Source organism: Gopherus evgoodei, chromosome 1 (genome assembly GCF_007399415.2).
Source record: "Gopherus evgoodei ecotype Sinaloan lineage chromosome 1, rGopEvg1_v1.p, whole genome shotgun sequence".
NCBI classification, from domain to species: Eukaryota; Metazoa; Chordata; order Testudines; family Testudinidae; genus Gopherus; species Gopherus evgoodei.
Window position 1 is genome coordinate 278,355,512 of NC_044322.1, and position 21,398 is coordinate 278,376,909.

The window sequence follows — 21,398 nt, forward strand, 5'->3', positions numbered from 1 at the left end:
TTTCCTTCAAAATGACTTTCAAATCTCCAGCTTCACCTTTCTCATTCTTACTTATCTGTGACAGCAGCTGTTAAAAAGCTATATGCTGGTGATACAGAATTCTGTAGCACACTTAAAATGAAAATTTTTGGTGGCATTATACGTAACTTGAAAAGCTTTCGGAAACAGATTTATATTACAATTACTATCAAAACATACTACAAGGAATAATGTACTAACTGTATTATTTCTTTTCATATTTAATTCAATAAAAGTCTCTGTTTTAGGATTTATTCTCAGCTGTTGCAGTGCCATTATGCAGCAGAAATCAGGGAAAATGTACATCTAGTGTATCAGAGTACATGAAACACAGGTGTAACCCTGGTCATGTGTGTGCTATAGAAATATTTGAGTTGAACATCAGTGTATGTTAATGCCAGTGAGGCTTATGACAGACATCCCATCCAGAAGTTGGTCCATTAAAAGATACTACCTCACCCACCTTGTCTCTGTAATATCCTGGGACCAATATGGCTGCTACAACTCTGTAAGCAATTCCATACATTGAAAGATTTGAGATGGTTCACTTTTGGAACTCATCAGTGTTGCATGGATCAGCAAGGATCACCTCCTTGTAACTGCCTTCCCTGGATTGTGTGGATACCCTCTGAGATTTCCTAGCATCTGCTAGCTGAGGAAAGAACCTCACTTCTTCAGATGCATGGAATGAAAATTACAGATGCAAGCATTATATAATAACACATGAAGAGAAGGGAGTTACCTCATAAGTGGAGAACCAGTATTGACAGAGCCAATTCAATCAGGGTGGATGTACTCCACTCCCAATAATAGATGAGGAGGTGTCAATTCCAGGAGAGGCAAAGCTGCTTCTGTAATGAGCCAGCTGCTTCCATTTAGGTCTGTGTAAGTAGGGGCATTGCCAGCAGATCGAGGGACATGATCATTCCCCTCTATTCGACACTGGTGAGGCCTCATCTGGAGTTCTGTGTACAGTTTTGGGCCCCACACTACAAGGAGGATATGGAAAAATTGGAAAGAGTCCAGCGGAGGGCAAAAAAATTGATTAGGGGGCTGGAGTACATGATCTATGAGGAGAGGCTGAGGGAACTGGGATAGTTTATTCTGCAGGAGAGAAGAATGAGGGGGGATTTGATAGGTGCTTTCAACTACCCAGAAAGGGGTTCCAAAGAGAATGGATCTAGACTTTTCTCAGTGGTAGGAGATGACAGAACAAGGAGTAATGGTCTCAAGTTCCATTGGAGAAGGTTTAAGTTGGATATTAGGAAAATCTTTTTCACTAGGAGTGTGGTGAAGCACTGGAATGGGTTATCTAGGGAAAGTCGTGGAATCTCCTTCCTTAGAGGTTTTTAAGGTCAGGTTTGACAAAGCCTGGCTGGGATGATTTAGTTGGGAATTGGTCCTGCTTTGAGCAGGGGGTTGGACTAGATGACCTCCTGAGGTCCCTTCTAACCCTGATATTCTATGATTCAAAACAAATCTAAAAAGAAAAGGTATTAGCACACATTAAAATAGGGTAAAAGACATTTTAGCACATCTGGGATATACAACACATAATTTTACGCTTTTTAGGTTTAAAAATATGTTTGCAGGGTACCTTTAAAATACTTAAAATATTAACTAATTATATTAGTGAATACATAGTGTGACAGTCTGAATCCCTGTGTTCACCCTTTCTACAAGACCATGATAAATTTGGTACAAAGTATGCCTTGTGAGGGATCAGTTGAAAATCCATAATATGCTGATCATTATTGTACTAGTAAAATATGTGTGGCAACATTGTATGCAAAGATACAGTAGAATATTGCAAAACACATGTTCAAAGTTTAGAAAAGCAAGCACAAACTAGTTCCTCAGAGACAAAAGGCAAACTGACACCTCAGCCAGGTGTCAACAAAATCAAATAGACTATCACCGGTTAAGTGGTTTTGGCAAGAAGAAGGGAGTGAATGAGAAATTAACATGTTGACAAAGAAACAGCTGGAAGCTTCTGTCCCACAGACTTGCTGTCACCTGAACCCCAGCTGGAGATGATTCTCAAAGAAGAGAAATACTATAAGAAAGGGGCGCAAACACCTCAGATTACTTCTCTCCCCATAAAGAACAAGAGACTAACATGGCTGCTACTCTGAAACCTTCTCTCCCCATATCTCTACTCACAGCATCAACAACACTTGAAAGAAAAAAGGAGGTGGCATTGAACTGGGGAAAGGGTTTTGGCTGAAGGACTCTAGCCAGATTGCTATAAGCATGTGGCCAGAGAAATCTTTTTGCTTTAAATTCACTTGGCTTGTTAAGTTAGGTATTTGAGTTTTACCTTTTATTTCTTTGTAACCAGTTATGACTTTATGGCTTTCTTGTAATTTAAAATCTGTCTTTCTGTAGTTAATACACTTGTTTTATCTAAACCAGCATGTGTTTGGATTGAAGTGTTTGGGAAACTTCACTTGAGAACTAGATTTGTGCATATCATTTTCTGTTCATGAAGTGAGACTTTCAAGGAGCTTGTATTGTCAAGGAGGGTATTGACCAGTACAAGACTCACGTTTCTGGGGACAAGTCTGGGACCGGGAATTGGCTGGTGTCACTCTTCAATATAATTGATGGGTAGCTGGCTAGCTAGCTATAGCACTCATACAGTATAGCTGGGGGTGATTTACATGCTGGAGGCTGTGTGAGACAGACCAGGAGTGGTTGCTCTCCCAGTGAAGCAGTGTAAAAGGCATCCAAGGTTAGAGAATTGAGGGGGCACAGCTGATCAACCATCTAGATTGTATCCTGGGTAATGTCATACATAACATCTGCATTTTTTAAATTCTACATCAGCTATTTGTTTACATGTAGTTGCAACTGTGTAGCATCAGTATAGTGATGGATCTTCTCATGACCATCCTCCCTTTACACTTTATACAAATTTGTCATTTCATTTTACAGAATGTCATAATGTACAACGCCATAATTATTGTTCTCTTTATTTAAAAATCTTCATTATTGTATCATTCCTCTTCCCCCTTTAAACTCGCTCCCTTGTGTGTCCCCTGTGTCCCATTCCCTGCAGCGATCCCTGCTTGCTGTGGTGGAGTTTGATTTGCTATGAATATCCTTACTACCAAAATGAGTGCCAGAAGCTCCTAAGAAACCATGGAAACCGACCACTTGCTTTCACCAGGAATAGGGGTCTTTTGCCTGAATTTCTTGCCCTCAGGTAATACCCCCTTCCCCACCTTTTTAAAATAAATGTTAGAGGTGGTTATACATTTTTTTTTAATAGTCTGTTTTGGGGAGAAAACTGTAAGTTACTAGTTGGATGCCTTTTGTGTGCCATCTATAATTCTATGAAAAGCAGTAGTTATGTGTCTGGGTTTCAAAGAAAGATCGCTGGTGGCAGAACAAGCGAGCTGAGGCAGTGGGGGAGGGGGAACAGCAGGGGAGGGACCGGGGGTAGCCTCCTGGGCCAGGAGCTCAGGGGCCAGGCAGGGCAGTCTGGCCCGCAGGCTGTAGTTTGCCCACCTCTGGTGTAATGCCGTATATGTGGAGACTGCCCCTGCACTTCCTCCAAATGTGAATTTATTTGAAACTGTCATGCTTTAAGGATCTGAAGGGAATATATAATGGAAACCATAGTGAAACAGTCTTAGTCTTAGTCTTAGTTGCTTAATTACAGTGAAAGAATGGCAGCAGTTTAGAGGGAACACATGCTTACACTCAAATGCATGCCTTTTGTTTTTCAGTGTAGAATCACAAGAAGCTAGAATTTTTCATCTGTGAAAGAGAAGAAGAGATGCATCTGGAATACAGCTGGGCAAATTTTTTTAGCCAAATAGTTCATTCATCAAAAAATACAGCATTGGATCCACGAAAACTGTTTGTGAATTTGACACACATTTGCTTATGAATTTCAGCATACCTCTCTTACCCATCCCTGCCCCTGCCCCCCAAAAATTCAGGCTAGATTCACGAGGGTACTTGAGTGCCCTCCTAAAAAATGGAGGAGGTGGTGGTGCCCCCTTACACTCTGTAGCCCAAAGATTAGATACTTGGGATGTGGGAGACATGGGTGTAAGCCCATAACATGCCTGATTTAGAGAAGGAATTAGAGCTTGGGGGTCTCGTGTTGTTGGTGAGTGCACTAACCACTGAGCTTTGAGGTATTCTGGGTTAGGGCTCTCTGTCTGTTCTGTTGAAGCTGTTTCACTCTGTATAAATTAAATATGCATGGCAGCAGGGACTGGAGCCCAGATGAGTGTGCTAACCACCAGGCTATAGGCCAGACAGAAAAAATGACCCTAATGAATATTTAATTATTTATACAGAATGGTATAGTTTCAACTGGAGAGCTTGAGAGACACTCTACTCAGAATACCGTATAGCCTAGTGGTTAGGTTATTGACCTGCAACATGGAAGACTGTAACGGTTGGCCCACCTCTTAAGCACCACTAGTTTCCCATCTTCAGGGCTCCATAAATAGACTCCACTATTCCTGAATCCTTAAGACAAACAAAAGTATTATTTTATTTATTTATATATAATTCAAAAATAACACTCAGTCCTGGAGCTTCTCTCAAAAGAGAATGCTAGTCTCTGCTCAGCCACTCCCAGGCCTTCCCACATGGAGTCTTTTGTCCCTAGTACCTCAGTCAGTTCTGGGGCTTTTCCTCTTTTCCCTGGAGGTGATCCGAGCCTTACAGCTTCACTTTGGTTCTCCCCTGCTTTTTGCAGGCCAGTCCTAGCCCAACCTGGCTGGAGTCTCATTCCTCTGGTATCTCAAACTCTCCTGCATCATTCTGCTTTGGCTATGTCTACACTTGTGAGGGTGTGTAGAGTACAGGCACTGCACATGTAGCTTCATGCTATGGTGAAAGGTTGGCTGTGTCCAGACTAGACGCTAATGTGTAGCTAAAGGCCACAGTAAAAGCACCTCCAGCAATGCAGGGAGGCAGTGGAACACTACTCTGCTAAAAATAGCAGTGTAAACATGAGAGGTACTGTGGGTTTGTAGAGAGCCATGTAGGGTATATATCATGGGAACTCAGGAGTATAGGGCACTCTGCTCTACTTGCCTGAACTGCGTCTCATGTCTACACTGCTATTTATACCAGGGTTAGCTGGGCATGCAGCATCTGAGCTGTGCACGCTGCTATAAGTTTAGGTGTACCTTAAGCCACAGCTTCCTTTCATGTTTTGTGCTGCTGTCTCCCCAGTTATAAAGCCCAGATGCCTTCCCTTAAGCCCTTGGGTGGCAGGTAATAAATTACAGGTATTTTGGAACCTTTTCACTCTGTTCTGTGACAGACAACCAAGCTCAAATCCCTGCTGGCAAAGTGAGAACTTGAATCTGGGTCTTCTGCATCTCAGAGCTATAGGACGTAGGGGCAGCAGCACCACCACCACCACCAGTTTCTTCCTTCTCATCTGGTTTTGTGACCAGCATTTCCATATAAATAAATAAATAATTTCTTAAAAAAACCTTAAAATTCCCTGAAAGCAAAATGAAGCACTTAGGGTCAAACAAAACATTTCATTCAATACAAAATGATTTTTTGTCTTTTTTTCCATCAGCGCACCAAAAATTTCATTATTTACACAGCTGTAGTCCAGAATCTATACACAGCCCATCTTCCTCAGATACTGCTGTATCCATCTGATCACTTCAGCACTGTCTTCATCATGATAGGCAGAGAAGGGGAGAAAAGATGGTTACTCACCTTTGTAACTGTTGTTCTTCAAGATGTGTTGCTCATATCCATTCCAATTAGGTGTGTGCACGCCGCATGCACGCTCGTCAGAAGATTTTTACCCTAGCAACACTCGTTGGGTCGGCTGGGCGCCCCCTGGAGTGGCACCGTTATGGTGCTGGATATATACCCCTGCTGACCCAAAGGCCCTTCAGTTCCTTCTTGCCGGCTACTCCGACAGAGGGGAAGGAGGGCGGGTTTGGAATGGATATGAGCAGCACTTCTCGAAGAACAACAGTTACAAAGGTGAGTAACCATCTTTTCTTCTTTGAGTGCTTGCTCATATTGATTCCAATTAGGTGATTCCCAAGTCTTACCTAGGCAGTGGGGTCGGAGCGAGATGTTGCAGAATGCAAAACTGCTGAGCCAAATGCTGCATCTCTGGACTGTTGAACCAATGTGTAATGTGCGGCAAAGGTGTGAATCGATGACCAGGTAGCTGTCCGACATATTTCCTGGATGGGGACATGGGCCAGGAAGGCAACAGATGAGGCTTGCGCCCGAGTAGAATGGGCGGTGAGGTGGCTAGCCGGAATGTGAGCCAATTCATAGCATGTGCGGATGCAGGATGTTACCCAAGATGAAATCTGTTGGGAAGAGACTGGTAGGCCTTTCATCCGGTCTGCGACAGCTACAAAGAGCTGAGGTGACCTTCGGAAGGGTTTGGTTCTCTCGATATAAAAGGCGAGAGCCCTGCTGACGTCCAGGGTGTGTAGCTGTTGTTCCCGACGCAATGGGTGCGGCTTTGGGAAGAAGACTGGGAGAAAGATGTCTTGGTTGACATGAAAGGCGGACACCACCTTAGGGAGGAAAGGGGTGTGGTCACAGCTGTACCTTGTCCTTATGGAATACCGTGTACGGGGGGTTCGCTGTCAAAGCCCGAAGCTCAGATAGTTGTCTTGCTGAGGTAATAGCGACGAGGAAGGCTGTCTTTCAGGATAGGTACAGCAGCGAGCAGGTAGCCAGTGTTTCGAAAGGAGCAGCCATAAGCTTGGCTAGCAGCAGGTTTAGATCCCAGGTAGGGGTCAGGCGTCTAACTTGAGGATACAAAAGTTCCAATCCTTTGAGGAGCCTTGAAACTATGGAGTGAGAGAAGATTGATCGGTCTTTTTCCCCTTGATGGAAGGCGGAAATGGCTGCCAGATGCACCTTTATGGAAGAGACCTCTAGACCCTGCTCTTTTAGGGACCAGAAGTAGTCCAGGACAGTGGGAACGGACACCTGTCTGGGGACTAAGTTACGCTGAGTGCACCAACAGGAGAAACGCTTCCACTTGGCGAGATATGTCATCCTAGTGGAAGGCTTCCTACTGCCCAAGAGCACCTGCTGGACCGAGGCAGAGCAATGCAACTCAGACTGGCTCAACCACACAGCAACTGTGCTGTGAGATGAAGGGACTGCAGGTCCGGATGGTGAAGCCTGCCGAAGTCCTGTGTTATGAGGTCCGGCCAGAGTGGCAGGGGAATTGGGTCTGCCACTGAGAGGTCGAACAATGTGGTGTACCAGTGCTGCCTCGGCCACGTTGGAACAATCAGGATCAGGTGGACGCTGTCCCTGCGGAGCTTGAGTAGGACTCTATGGACGAGTGAAACGGTGGGAAGGCATAAAGTAGGTGCCTGTTCCACGGGATCAGAAATGCGTCTGAGAGGGAGCCTGGGGAGCGTCCCTGGAAGGAGCAGAGCACCTGACATTTCCTGTTCTCTCGGGAGGCAAAGAGGTCTATGTGGGGAAAGCCCCACTTCCGGAAAACAGACTGGATGACGTCCGGGCAAATCGACTGCTCGTGAGACAGGAAGGATCTGCTGAGGTGAACTGCCAGAATGTTCTGGACTCCTGGGAGAAAAGACACTACCAATTCGATCGAGTAGGCTATGCAAAAGTTCCAAAGGTGGATGGCTTCTTGACGAAGAAGGGAGGAGCGTGCTCCGCCCTGCTCGTTTATGTAAAACATGGCCGTTGTGTTGTCCGTGAACACTGATGACAACGGCCTTGGATATGGTCTCGAAACACTTGGCATGCTTGACGGACTGCTCTCAGCTTCCGCACATAGATGTGTAAGGCCAGTTCTTGGGGCGACCAGAGGCCTTGAGTGCGAAGGCTCCCGAGGTGGGCACCCCAACCCAGAGATGACACGTCCGTGGTTAGGGCTATCGAGGGTTGTGGTAGGTGGAATGAGATCCCTGCACAGACTAGACTGAGGTCAAGCCACCAGGTTAGGGAGCCCAGAACCTTCCTGGCTATAGTGAGCACCGAGTCCAGGCTGTCTCTGCGTGGTTGGTATATTGAAGCAAGCCAGGCTTGGAAGGGATGGAGAGCCTAATTTTGGCAATTGATCTTTGGTTATCGCCAGATAAGTATGCCCAGTGGTTGGTGATGGGATGGGATCTGAGTTACTGCAGAGAATTCTTTTTTGAGTGCTGGCTGGTGAGTCTTGCCCACATGCTCAGGGTTCAGCTGATCGCCATATTTGGGGCCAGGAAGGAATTTTCCTCCAGGGCAGATTGGCAGAGTCCCTGGAGGTTTTTCGCCTTCCCCTGCAGCGTGGGGCATGAGTCACTTGCTGGTGGATTCTCTGCAGCTTGAGGTCTTCAAACCACAATTTGAAGACTTCAATAACTCAGACATAGGTTAGGGGTTTGTTATAGAAGTGAATGGGTAGGGTTCTGTGGCCTGCTTTGTGCAGGGGGTCGGACTAGATGATCACCTTGGTCCCTACTGACCCTAGAATATATGAATCTATGGGTCACTGGTGTGTGCATACCCAGCGAGCATATTATAACGCGATTGTCCTTCAGACTTTGCAACCTGGGGTCAGTCTTGTCTGAGAAAAGGCCCTGGCCTTCAAAGGGTAAATCCTGAATAGTTCGTTGCAATTCAGGGGGAAGGCCTGATACATGGAGCCAGGAGATATGCCTCATCGTCACTCCTGACACCAGAGTTCTGGCTGCAGAGTCCACTGCATCCAGAGAGGCCTGAAGGGAGGTTCTCGCTACCTTTTTACTCTCCTCAAGTAGGGCCGTGAATTCTTGATGGAACTCCTGGGGAAGAAGCTCCGTAAACTTCCCCAAGGACATCCAAATGTTAAAGTTATACCTACTTAGGAGGGCTTGTTGGTTCACCACCCTAAGTTGGAGGCCCCCGGCCGAGTCTATTTTGTGGCCTAGGAGGTCCACGCACCTAGCCTCCTTTGACTTAAGAGCCGGGGCTTGTTGGCCATGACGCTTCCATTCGTTCACCGATTGGACAACTAGAGAGCAAGGAGGTGGGTGAGTAGAGATATTCATACCCCTTTGAGGGGACCATATATTTTCTCTCTCCTCCCCTTGCTGTAGGTGGAATTGAAGCTGGGGATTGCCACATGGTGTCCGTATTAGCCTGTATGGTGCGGATGAGTGGAAAAGCGACTCTAGTAGGTGCGTCAGCCGATAGGATGTCCACGACCGGGTCCTCTGTTTCAGGGACCTCCTCCACCTGCAAGTTCATATTCTGAGCCACTCGCCGCAAAAGGTCGTGATGGGCCCTGAGGTCAATTGGTGGAGGGCCTGAGGAGGATGTCCCCGCCACCGCCTCATTAGGCGAGGAGGAGGGGGAGAGGTCTGGGACCAAAGGGTCCTGTGGTGGCTCCTGTACTTAAGGGGCGTCATCTGCATCCGATGGAACCTCGACGACAGCAGATGGAATTGGAGCCTCATCTGTGCCCGTGGTTGGGGGCGGCTAAATGTCGCCTCTGGTACCTGGTATTCTGATGGGACCGACTGTTGAGCCGCTGATGGTACACCTTGGCTTTGGTGGTATGCCCACGGTGTCCAGAAGGACCAGTGTTGAGGCCATTGCTTGTGGCTCTGTCTCTCTGGGAATTTGTGGCTGGGGACGTCAAAGTCACGCTCCTGATGATAGGATGTGCTAGCAGCCTGCGATGACACCGATGTGTGTCTGGAAGGCCACGGCGGTGCCGATAGGCCCTGGGGAGGGCGCCACTGTTCTCGATGCTCGGGCCCGGGGCGGTGCCGGGGAGTGGTACCGGGAGCTATAACGGCACCGCAAGCAAGACCAGGACCTTCTACTGTATCGGTGCCGGGAGGTCGACCGAGATCTCGAGCCCCTTCGTCTGGAGCGACTGCGGGATCCACGGTGCCGAGATCAGTGCTGTGAGCCGGATCGGTACCAGGAGTATCTGTCCGGCGAACGAGATGTCGAACGGTGCCTCAAGTGCGACCGGTACCGCGATGGAGAGCGGTGCCGGGACTGCGAGCAGTGCCGGGAGCAGGACTGGCGTGATTGAGAGCGTCTGCGAGACCTGGGTCTTGAATGACATCTGTCTGGTGGACCAACGGAAGGAGGCCTTACCATGGCCGGCTTGCCAATGGATTGTATGACTCGCACCGGTGGTGCCGGGGGTTGAGGCCATGTTGACTCTGTCATTGCGATGAGCTCCCTTGTTGTGGAGAAGGTCTCCGGCGTAGAAGGGAGAGCAAGCTCAACCACAGCATGAGCCAGGGAGCTGTCAGGCACCGGACTTGACGGCCCTCGTGGGACCGGAATCGACGGTGCCAAGCTTGGCGGAGGCGCAATCTGCGGTGCCACACCAACGGTGTCGCGGCAAATGACGGTACTGGATGAACTGTCTTGGAAGAGCGCTCCTTCTGTGGAGCAGAAGTTGAAGCACTATGTTGCTTTCCGGGTCTCAGGGACAGAGAGCGGTGCTGAGCAGATGTCGGTGCCAGTAAGGGTCGGTGCCGGGACTCCTTCTCGGTACCAGAGTGGTCCGGGGTCGAAGGGGCACTCCTTACCAAAGCAGTCTGTTGGGCGCTCGGTGCCGACACTGCAGGACTAAGTGCCGACTCCATGAGGAGCTGTTTTAATTTAATTCGTCCTTGGTTTAAAGGACTTGCAGATGCGGCACTTATCAGCAAGGTGGGATTCCCCTAGGCACTCGAGGCAGGAGTCGTGGGGATCCCCTATTGGCATCAGCTTTTGGCACGCCAAGCACAATTTGAATCCCAGTGCCTTGGACATGAGCCCGCACCGGGGTAGAGGAAAGGGACTTATCCCCGATCCCCCCTTTAAACTATATACACTAACTATAAAGACAACAACTACTACTAACTATAACTACAAGAACTCGAACTATACACACAGTAACAGCAAAGAACTACGAGTAGCTAGGGATGTGGAGATCAGCAAAGCCGCGCTCCACAGTTCCAATGACCGTCACGGGTGGTAAGAAGGAACTGAAGGGCCGTTGGGTCAGCAGGGGTATATATCCAGTGCCTTAACGGCGCCACTCCAAGGGGCGCCCAGCCGACCCACTGAGTGTTGCTAGGGGAAAAATCTTCCGATGAGCGTGCCCGTGACTTGCGCACACCTAATTGGAATAGATATGAGTAAGCACTTGAAGAAGAAGTAATGTTGCGAACACTTAGGATTTTATTGTGGGTCTCATAATTTATGTTGGGGTTCTTTTAAAGCCCCTGCTCTTAGTCTTCTGGTTACATGAGAATCTTGGCTTTCATTTAAAAAAAAAAAAAAAAAAAAAAGTTCCTGGTCTCCATAGCTATGGAGAAAAGCCTGAAAGTGGGAACCGTCAAGCAGTGGCTCTTATCCTTTCCAGACTATTGCACCTCTTTTGAAGTCTTGGTTTGTCTTGCATACCGAAGTTTCACCTCACTTAAAAACTGCTTGCTTACAAAATCACCCCAGCACAATATTACTGAAAATTGCTTTTGTCTCATTTTTACCATAATTATAAATAAATCAATTGGAATATAAATATTATACTTCTATTTTAGCATATAGTATATAGAGTAGTATAGACAATAACTTGTTCATGTGAAATTTTAGTTTGCGCTGATTTTGCTCATGCTTTTTATGTAGCTTGTTGTAAAACTAAACAAATATTTAGATGAGTTGATGTACCTCGTGGAAGAACCAACATAGTTTTTCAAATACAAACCATTCTACAAATATTACATGGAGAAGTGGGATTTGTTGTAATGGGGGAATTGATATTTGCACTGAAGCCAAAAGATGTGGGAGGGAAGTCAGAATATATTAAGCATGGAGACAGGACTCCTTATGCTAAGAGGTAAATTTGAAGGCAGTTTGGATTAGTTAGGTCTCCAGAACGTAAGGTTGAAGCAGCAATCTACACAGAGGCCTGGTGTGTGATGATTGAAATGGAAGTGATTATTTGAAAGGGGTCAGTTTCTTTGAATGTAGAAGCAAAGGGTGAAACTGTGGTCCCATTGACATCAGTGTTTTGCAATTGACTTCAGTGGGGACAGGCTTCATCCAGTGTGTGCAAAATTGAAGCACAAGTTATTTTAGAGGAAAATCATGGAGGTGTAACCCACTGGCTAGCATATGTTACGTATCCACCTGAGCACCTGATTCAGAGCGGATATGGTTCTTTATAGCTCTGGGATGGAGGGACACATACTTTTAGCTTTGGAGGTGCCCAGTTCATCTCTGGATGTTAGGATGGCAGCTATCATAAGTGAGACTCAACTGGGATTCAAACTGTTGTGGGCATTAAACTCTTGAGACAAGCTACCTTCTGTCCAGTGTAACCCACTGGTGAGTGTGTTTTATTTCTGTCTCTCTGTACCCTGTTCCCAGAGAATGTGTCTCTGTTACAGCTCATGGCTACAGAACTTGGCCCTTAGAATTTTCAACATCTTGAGTTAGTTTTCAGTTCTAGAGGTTCCCTGTTCAGTCCTTAGCAGTTGGCCAAGACGGTGGCCATCTCAAAGGCATTTACCCTTATTGACATTCATTAATAAATCTATATGCATGACATATGTGATAAATTTATTAATAAATTGGCCTCCAAAGACCTGCCAACATTTGAACTTTATCAACCCCTGTTCCTCAGGGGAATGGAATTTTCTTTCCATTGTCTGTAGAATTTCCCAACTTTACATGAACATAACGAGAACCAGGAAGTCTTACTATACCCAGAGCACATAAGTGTGCCATGGTGTACCAAGTACCCTGACACACATGTCCATTGCTGCCACTCTTCCTGATCAGTTTTCTGTAGAGTGGATTTTTTAAATGTAAATTGGATTTTTCAATTAAATTAAATTTTCCTTTTTTTAATTTTTTTTTTCTATTTAAATTAAATTTGAAATTGACAACCAATGCTAAGGCCTAAACTAAGTGTACTTACGCTTGGCAGAATTTAATTTTTTATTTTTTTTCTAATTTAAACAACTTCATTTTAAAGTCTCCCCCCCATCCGCCCCCAGCTATGAAGGATACATTTGGGATTAGGGTCAGGGCAGTGCTAGTAGCAGGGGCTGAAGGAGGCTCCTTATGCAACTGAGATGCCCAGGACACTGGGGCATAAAACTCAGGGGTTTCCATTATATACAAGGTTTTACAGTTTGGTGCAATTGTTCTCAGCACCCCGACTCTACAAATTGTTCCACCTCCCCTCTCCGAAGTTTCAGTGCACAGGGAAGGGAAGAAGGAAAAAGTGTGGCACATCTTTGATTTGATATGGGCCCTTAAGATTTGTTTAGACAGCACTGAACATTTGTGTAGAGTGGACTTGTCATTTGTTCTATCTGAGGGATTTAAAAAAGGGTATGCCTTGGTCTATCTGGCCAAATGCATCAGATCATATATTCAGCAGGTCTTCAGAGTAGATGAGACTCAGGGCTTGTCTACATCAGAAAGTTGCAGCGCTGGTGAGGGAGTTACAGCGCTGCAACTTAGGAGGTGTACACATCTGCAGGGCACCACCAGCGCTGCAACTCCCTGTTTGCAGCGCTGGCCGTACTCCCGTTTTGTCTCGGGTGTAGAGGATCCAGCGCTGGTGATCCAGCGCTGGTAATCAGGTATAGACACTTACCAGCGCTTTTCTTGACCTCCGTGGAATAAGCAGGTATCCCAGCATCACCGAGGAAGCCTCTGGTAATCAAACTGGTCTCCTTCCCCAGCTTGCTCTCGCGTTCCCCGAACCCCGAGCAAGCAGGTCTCCTTCCCTGAGGTTTGCTGGGTGGTTCCGGGAACGCGAGAGCAAACCGCGGCGAAGCTGGTCTCCTTCCCCGGTTTGCTCTCTCGTTCCCCGAACCCCGAGCAAGCAGGTCTCCTTCCCTGCGGTTTGCTGGGTGGCTCTGGGAACGCGAGAGCAAACCGCGGCGAAGCTGGTCTCCTTTCCCGGTTTGCTCTCGCGTTCCCGGAACCCCCGAGCAAGCAGGTCTTCTTCCCTGCGGTTTGCAGGGTGGTTCGGGGAACGCGAGAGCAAATCGCGGCGAAGCTGGTCTCCTTTCCCGGTTTGCTCTCTCGTTCCCCGAACCCCGAGCAAGCAGGTCTCCTTCCCTGCGGTTTGCAGGGTGGTTCGGGGAACGCGAGAGCAAACCGCGGCGAAGCTGGTCTCCTTTCCCGGTTTGCTCTCGCGTTCCCGGAACCCCCGAGCAAGCAGGTCTCCTTCCCTGCGGTTTGCAGGGTAGTTCGGGGAATGCGAGAGCAAACCGCGGCGAAGCTGTTCTCCTTTCCCGGTTTGCTCTCTCGTTCCCCGAACCCCGAGCAAGCAGGTCTCCTTCCCTGCGGTTTGCTGGGTGGTTCCGGGAACGCGAGAGCAAACCGCGGCGAAGCTGGTCTCCTTTCCCGGTTTGCTCTCGCGTTCCCGGAACCCCCGAGCAAGCAGGTCTCCTTCCCTGCGGTTTGCAGGGTGGTTCGGGGAACGCGAGAGCAAACCGTGGCGAAGCTGGTCTCCTTTCCCGGTTTGCTCTCTCGTTCCCGAACCCCCGAGCAAGCAGGTCTCCTTCCCTGCGGTTTGCAGGGTAGTTCGGGGAACGCGAGAGCAAACCGCGGCGAAGCTGGTCTCCTTTCCCGGTTTGCTCTCGCGTTCCCCGAACCCCCCTTGAAGCCGCCCAACAGCGCTGCAGTGTGGCCACATCTAACACCACTTGCAGCGCTGATTGCTGTAAGTGTGGCCACTCTGCAGCGCTGGCCCTATACAGCTGTACTAATACAGCTGTAACAACCAGCGCTGCAAAATTTTAGATGTAGACATAGCCTCAGATGCCCAGATGTGATCCAGACTCATTCCACTTGGGCAGTCTCCTTATTCAATCTGGAAGGTGAAGTTTAAATTGATGAATTATGCAAAGCACCTGCCATTCTCTCCAGACCTCCACTAACCACCAGAATCCACAACTCTCTACATCTAAACATCAATTTTGATGGGTTGGTTGAGGGCTCAAGTTACCACCCCCATTCTTACCTGCTGCAGCAGACTGCTTGTCTCCTTTGCTTTAGCGACTATCTTGCTCTTTTTCGTCAAAACTGGGAACACATAATTACGGACAAGTGAGTGTTGGAGCTCATTCTACAGGATATTCTATCCATTTTACCTCCCTTTCCACCTGTCCCTGTCCCTCTTCGGGACCATCTCACAAGCACCTTCTATGATAGGAAAACAACTCTCTACTGAAGCTGGGTTCTATAGAACCTGTTCCCACACAGCACGGAGTGGATTCTACTCCAAGTATTTCATGGTACTGAAAAAGAACAGCAGTTGGAGGCCCATTCTAGATCCGAGATCACTGAACAAATTTGTAAAGTTCAGCAATTCAAATTGGTAACTCACGTAGCAATAATTCCATCTCTGGACCCAAGAAGCTGGTTCTGGGCCCTAGATCTATAGTAGTGGTGGGCAACCTGTGGGCTTCATGTGGCCCATCAGGGTAATCTGAATGCTAGCCACGAGACATTTCATTGATGTTGACCGTCTGCAGGCACAGCTCTCTGCAGCTCTCGGAGGCTGCAGTTCGCCGTTCCCAGCCAATGGGAGCTGTGGCAAGCAGCGGCCAGCACATCCCTGCGGCTTACCACTGATCTATAGGATGCTTACTTCGATATTGTGATCCACCCAACCTGCAGAAGGTTACTATTCATTCTGGGTCAGGATCACTTTCAATACAAGGCGCTCCCATTTGATCTATCATCCATTCCCAGAGCATACTCAAAGGTCCTTTCTGTGGTAGTGGCACATCTTTGCAAACAAGGAATGAATTATGCTCTTCCCATACTTAGCCAATTGTCTGCTTAAAGCATACTCTTTTGGTGACAGTTTGATGGGCACATAAAAGGCCATGGACCTATTCCTCTGACTGGGACTACAATTAAATGTCTGCATTAACTCCAAAGCATTCCTCCCCTCAGACAGGTTCAACACTGTGGTAAATTTGACCTGGACTGTCAAGATCAGCCCTCACACAACGGCCAGAAACTGTCTCCAGCTACTGGGACACGTGACTGTGAGCACCTTTGTAATAAATCACATGAGACTTCACGTGCTGCAGAGCGGCTCAGAACAGTCTACTTATCAAGCAAACCCAGCTTAAATAAACTTCTCTCAATGCCCTTGATAGTCAAAAAGTCCCTCAACTGGTGAAAAGACCCTCACAGTGGTCGTTCAGGGGTTCCTTTTGCTCAGCCCTCCCCCAACATTGGTATTAACATTGGGTGCATTCTTATTGGGATGGGAAGCCCACCTGAGCATCCACGCTATTCAATGCAGGTGATCTCCACTCGAGTCCACTCTACATATCAATTTGCTGGAACTTAGAGCAGTCAGAAACGATTGCACGCGTTTCCTCCGACTGACCAGGGGCAAGCATATAAAGAACATGATGGGTAACCTCTCATCTATATATTATATTAACCACCAGAGAGGAGAGAGAGCACCTTCCTTCTGTGCCGAAGCAGTGAAATTCTGGAATTGGTGCATTCATCAGCACATCAACATCTCAGCAGTTTTACCTTCTGGGTATACAAAACACCATGGCAGATACTCTCTGCAAACACTTCTCCCACGATCATGAATGGGAAATAGATCCCTCCATTCTCCTCCACAGATTTCTGTGCTGGAGTGTCCCAAAGAGATGTATTTGCCACAGTCAAAACCAAGAAATGCTCCCAGTTCTGCTCCAGGGCCAGTTAGGATCACCACTCTCATGGAGATAACTTTATCCTGCAATGCAACAGAGGTCTCTTGTATGCATTTCCACCAATTCCTCTAATACTCAAGGTCCTGATCAAGATAGAGGGAGAAAAAGCCAGGGCTATACTTGTAGTTCCCACGTGGTCAAGACAAACATCGTTCTCCTACCATACTTAGCTGGCTATTTGCCAGTCACTCTCCAGCCTGTTCCTCATCTCCTCTTTTAGGGTGATGGCCAGGTCCATCATCTCAATCTCCAGGTTTTCCAGCTCAAGACATGGCTGGTCAATGGTTCGAGGGGTTAGAAATGAGGATGTAAAGGTGGTGCTTTTACATAGCAGGAAACATACTACTTATGATACACATACATATCAAAAACTGGAAGAGAATCAAATTCTGGAGTGACTCGAGGCACATTCCTCCAACATCCTTTCCGTTGTCATTTGTGCTAGATTACATCCTAGAACTAAAAAGGTCAGGATTATTTCTGAACTCCATAAAGGTGCACCTTGTAGCTGTCATGACCTTCCATCATAAAATAGAGGGTGATTCTGTTTTTGCTCATCCCACAACAAGAAGTTTTCTCAAAGGTCTAGGTAGCCTTTTCTCAAAATCAGCTGCCACGCATTGGCAGAGGATCACAACTTTATCCTCAGGTATATTACAAGACCTCCCTTTTAACTCATGGCCACCTGCTCCCTTCTACACTGCATTTCTAGCAGCTATTACTTCTTCTAAAAGAGTGGAAGAGATAAGGGCTCTAATGGCGTACCTCCCTTTCACAGTCTTTTAAAAGACAAGGTCACACTGTGACCGCCCCCCATATTCCTAACAAAAATATCTTTGGACTTCCTCATAAACCAATTAATCCACCTCCCAGTTATCTTTCCAAAGTCATGAGACAAAAGAAATGCAACATTTCACATACTTGATGTCAGTAGAGCATTAGCCTTTTATTTAGATAGGGCTAAGCCCTTCAGGAAATCTCCTAGACAATTTCTCTCCATTGCAGACAGATCTAAGGGATCCTCAATCTCCAAAGAGACTCTAGATGGATATTGAGCTGCATTTCTTACCACTATTGGTCTCACAGGGATATTAGAGGAATTTTCAACCTTCTTCTAGAATATGAACTCACTCCACGAGATTCCTTGTCACTTACAGAGCCTTACATAGCCTTTCTCCAAAATGTTCCAGTCACAGAAATATGTAGAACCACAACCTGGACATTTGCTCTTACATTTGCTGAACATTATGCAGTTACTCACAATTGAGAATCCGATACCATCTTTGTCTGTCTCATCCTCAATTCTTAACTTGACTCTGAAGCTCCACCCCTTCATTAGGGGTACTGCTTCACAATCGTGTAATGTGGAGCATCTATAGGGACACTACTCGAAAAAGAGGAGAAGGTTACTCGCTCTGTGCAGTAACTGTGGTTCTTCGAGGTGTGTTCCCCGTGGGTGCTCCACTACTCACGCTCCTCCCCTCTGCTTCCAAGTTCATTCCAGTGAACTTTGTGGCAGAAAAGAAACTGCGGGTGGTTTGCCCGTTTCATGCCCTGCATAAGGGTTATATAGCATTGTAATGGGGACAGTGCATGTGCAAGGTGAACGGACACTGCTACCTAAAATCTCTGTGCTGAGGCACAGGGGATACAAGCATGCCTAGAGTGGAGCACCCATAGGGACACATCTCAAAGAACCACAGTTACTGCACAGGGTGAGTAAGCTTCTCTTCATAACCTTGAAAATAATTATGGTCACCTTTTACAGTAGCTCCAGATTTTGTTTCTTAATGATAGTTATTAAGTAACTAAGAAATAAAATTATAATTGAACCAGAAGCAATTTGTCTAGGTTTATCTACATTTTTAAAAAAATTAAGTTGGTCGGTAATCAAAAACTTGACATTTTCAGAAAAGAAATCTCTTTAAACAATCTTTAAGGAATGAAACAATCTCTCTTTAAAAAAAGAAAAAACAAAACACATCTCTCTAACTAAATGGGTTTCAGTTGGAGCACTGGGGATGTTCCAGAACACTAGAAAAAACTAATGTGCCAATTTTTAAAAAGTATAAATGGGACGACGTGCATAATTAGAGGCCTGTCAGCCTGATATATATCCCAGGCAAGACAATGGAGTGGCTAATATGTGACTCCTTTAATAAAGAATTAAAGGAAGCTAACGTAATTAATGCAAATCAACATGGGTTTATAGAAAATGAATACTGTCAAACTAACTTGAGATTTTTTTGGGGTTGAGATTACAGGTTTAGTTGATAAAAGTATTAACATTGATATAATATACAGAGACATCTGTAAGGCATTTGACTTGGTAACACGAGACATTTTGATTAAAAAATTAGAATTATATAAAATGAACATAACACACATTAAATGGAATAAAACCTAGCTCACTGATAGGTCTCAAAATGTAATTGCAAATCTGGAATCATCATCAAGGTGTGTTTCCAGTGGGGTCCCAAAGGGATTGGTTCTTGGTCCTGCGCTGTTTAACACTTTTATCAATGACCTGGAAGACAACATAAAGTCTGAAAATTAAACACAAATGGGGGAGTGGAAAATAACAGAGCACAAGTCACTGCTACAAAGCAATCTGGATTGCTTGATAAACTGGGCACAAGGAAAGTGTGTTTCTATATGGCTAAATGTAAAAATATATATCTAGGAACAAAGGATGTAGGCCATATTTGTGGGATAGAGAACCCTCACAAGAAGCAGTGACTATGAAAAAGATTTGAGGGTCATGGTGGATAATCAGCTGAACATGAACTCCCAGTGTGATGCTCTGGCCAAAGGAGCGAATATGATCCTGGGATGCATAAACAAGGGACTCTTGAGTAGAAATACAGAGGTTATCTTATCTCTGCACTTGGCACTGGTGTGACTGCTTCCGGAATACTATGTTCAATTCTAGTGTCCACAATTCAAGAAAGATGTTGATGAACTGGGGGTGGGGTTCAGAGAAGAGCCATGAGAATGATTAAATGATAGAAAATATGCCTAATAGTATATTCAAGGAGCTTGATCTGTTTAGCTTTACAAAGAAAAGGTTCAGGAGTGACTTGATTACGGTCTGTAAGTCTGTACTTGTGGAACAAATGTTCAACAATGAGCTCTTCAATCTAGCAGAGAAAGGTGTAACTTGATCCAATGGCTGGAAGTTGAAGCTAGACCAATTCAGACTGGAAATAAGGTATACATCTTTAACAGTGAGAGTAATTAACCACTGAATAATATAGCAAATATCGTGCTGGATTCTCCATTGCTGACAATGTTTAAATCAAGATTGGCTGTTTTTCTAAAAGATGTACTCTAGCAATTATTTTGTGGAAATTCTATAGAAGGTCAGACTAGATTATCACAATGGTCCCCTCTGGCCTTGGAATCAGTGAATCTAAAACGGTTTCTTGCGTTCTTCTTAGTCTTGAAAATAAAAAGTTGTGCTTAAACTGGTAGGCAGTGGTGGAATTCTATGTGGTTATGATGTCTGGTTGAGTGACATGACTGGTTCATGGCCCTATGCTGTTTAACACTTTTATCAATGTCCTGGAAGACAACTTAAAATCATCAGTAATAAAGTTTGCAAATTACACAAAAATGAGGGTGTGGACAATAACAGAGAGGACAAGGATTCCTCAAGGAATCAAATATGAAGCACTTAAGAGGAGAGGAAAGTAATCAGGAACAGTTAGCATGGATTCACCAAAGGCAAGTCATGCCTGACTAACCTAATTGCCTTCTATGAGGAGATAACTGGCTCTGTGGATGAGGGGAAAGCAGTGGACGTGTTATTTCTTGACTTTAGCAAAGCTTTTGATACGATCTCCCACACTATTCTTGCTGGCAAGTTAAAGAAGTATGGGCAGGATGAATGGTCTATAATGTGGATAGAAAGCTGGCTAGATCATCAGGCTCAATGGGTAGCGATCAATGGCTCCATGTCTAGTTGGCAGCCGGTATCAAGCAGAGTGCCCCAAGGGTCGGTCCTGGGGCTGGCTTTGTTCAATATCTTCATTAATGATCTAGAGGATGGTGTGGACAGCACTCTCAGCAAGTTTGCAGATGACGCTAAACTGGGAGGAGTGGTAGATACACTGGAGGGTAGGGATAGGATACAGAGGGACCTAGACAAATCAGAGGATTGGTCCAAAAGAAATCTGATGAGGTTCTGCAAGGACAAGTGCAGAGTCCTGCACTTAGGACGGAAGAATCCCATGCACTGCTACAGACTAGGGACCGAATGGCTAGGCAGCAGTTCTGCAGAAAAGGACCTAGGGGTTACAGTGGATGAGAAGCTGGATATGAGTCAACAGTGTGCGCTTGTTGCCAAGAAGGCTAACGGCTGTATAAGGCTGTACAAGTAGGGGCATTGCCAGCAGATCGAGGGACGTGATCATTCCCCTCTATTCGGCATTGGTGAGGATTCATCTGGAATACTGTTTCCAGTTTTGGGCCCCACACTACAAGAAGGATGTGGAAAAATTGGAAAGAGTCCAGCGGAGGGCAACAAAAATAATTAGGGGGCTGGAGCACATGACCTATGAGGAGAGGCTGAAAAAACTGGGATTGTTTAGTCTGCAAAAGAGAAGAATGAGGAGATATTTGATAGCTGCTTTCAACTACCTGAAAAGGGGTTCCAAAGAGGATGGCTCTAGACTG

General features: G+C 46.1%; 1 protein-coding gene across 10 annotated transcripts in view; it reads left to right on the forward strand.

Moving 5' to 3' along the window:
• Positions 1 to 21,398, forward strand: part of UHRF1BP1L (UHRF1 binding protein 1 like) — an 80,591-nt gene that overhangs the window by 7,957 nt on the left and 51,236 nt on the right. For 6 of the 10 annotated variants that reach the window (XR_003998470.1, XM_030548461.1, XM_030548467.1 and 3 more), the window contains exon 1: positions 3,804 to 5,437. The exons of 2 other annotated variants lie outside the window; for them this stretch is intronic. Coding sequence is in view for 7 of the 8 variants with exons in the window: in XM_030548461.1 (XP_030404321.1) it covers positions 5,199 to 5,437 (239 nt within the window). In the remaining variant the exon portion in view is untranslated. Of the gene's footprint in view, positions 1 to 3,079; positions 3,227 to 3,752; positions 5,438 to 21,398 lie in introns of those variants that run through there. 2 more of the 10 variants (XM_030548463.1, XM_030548462.1) reach the window with 1 other exon arrangement.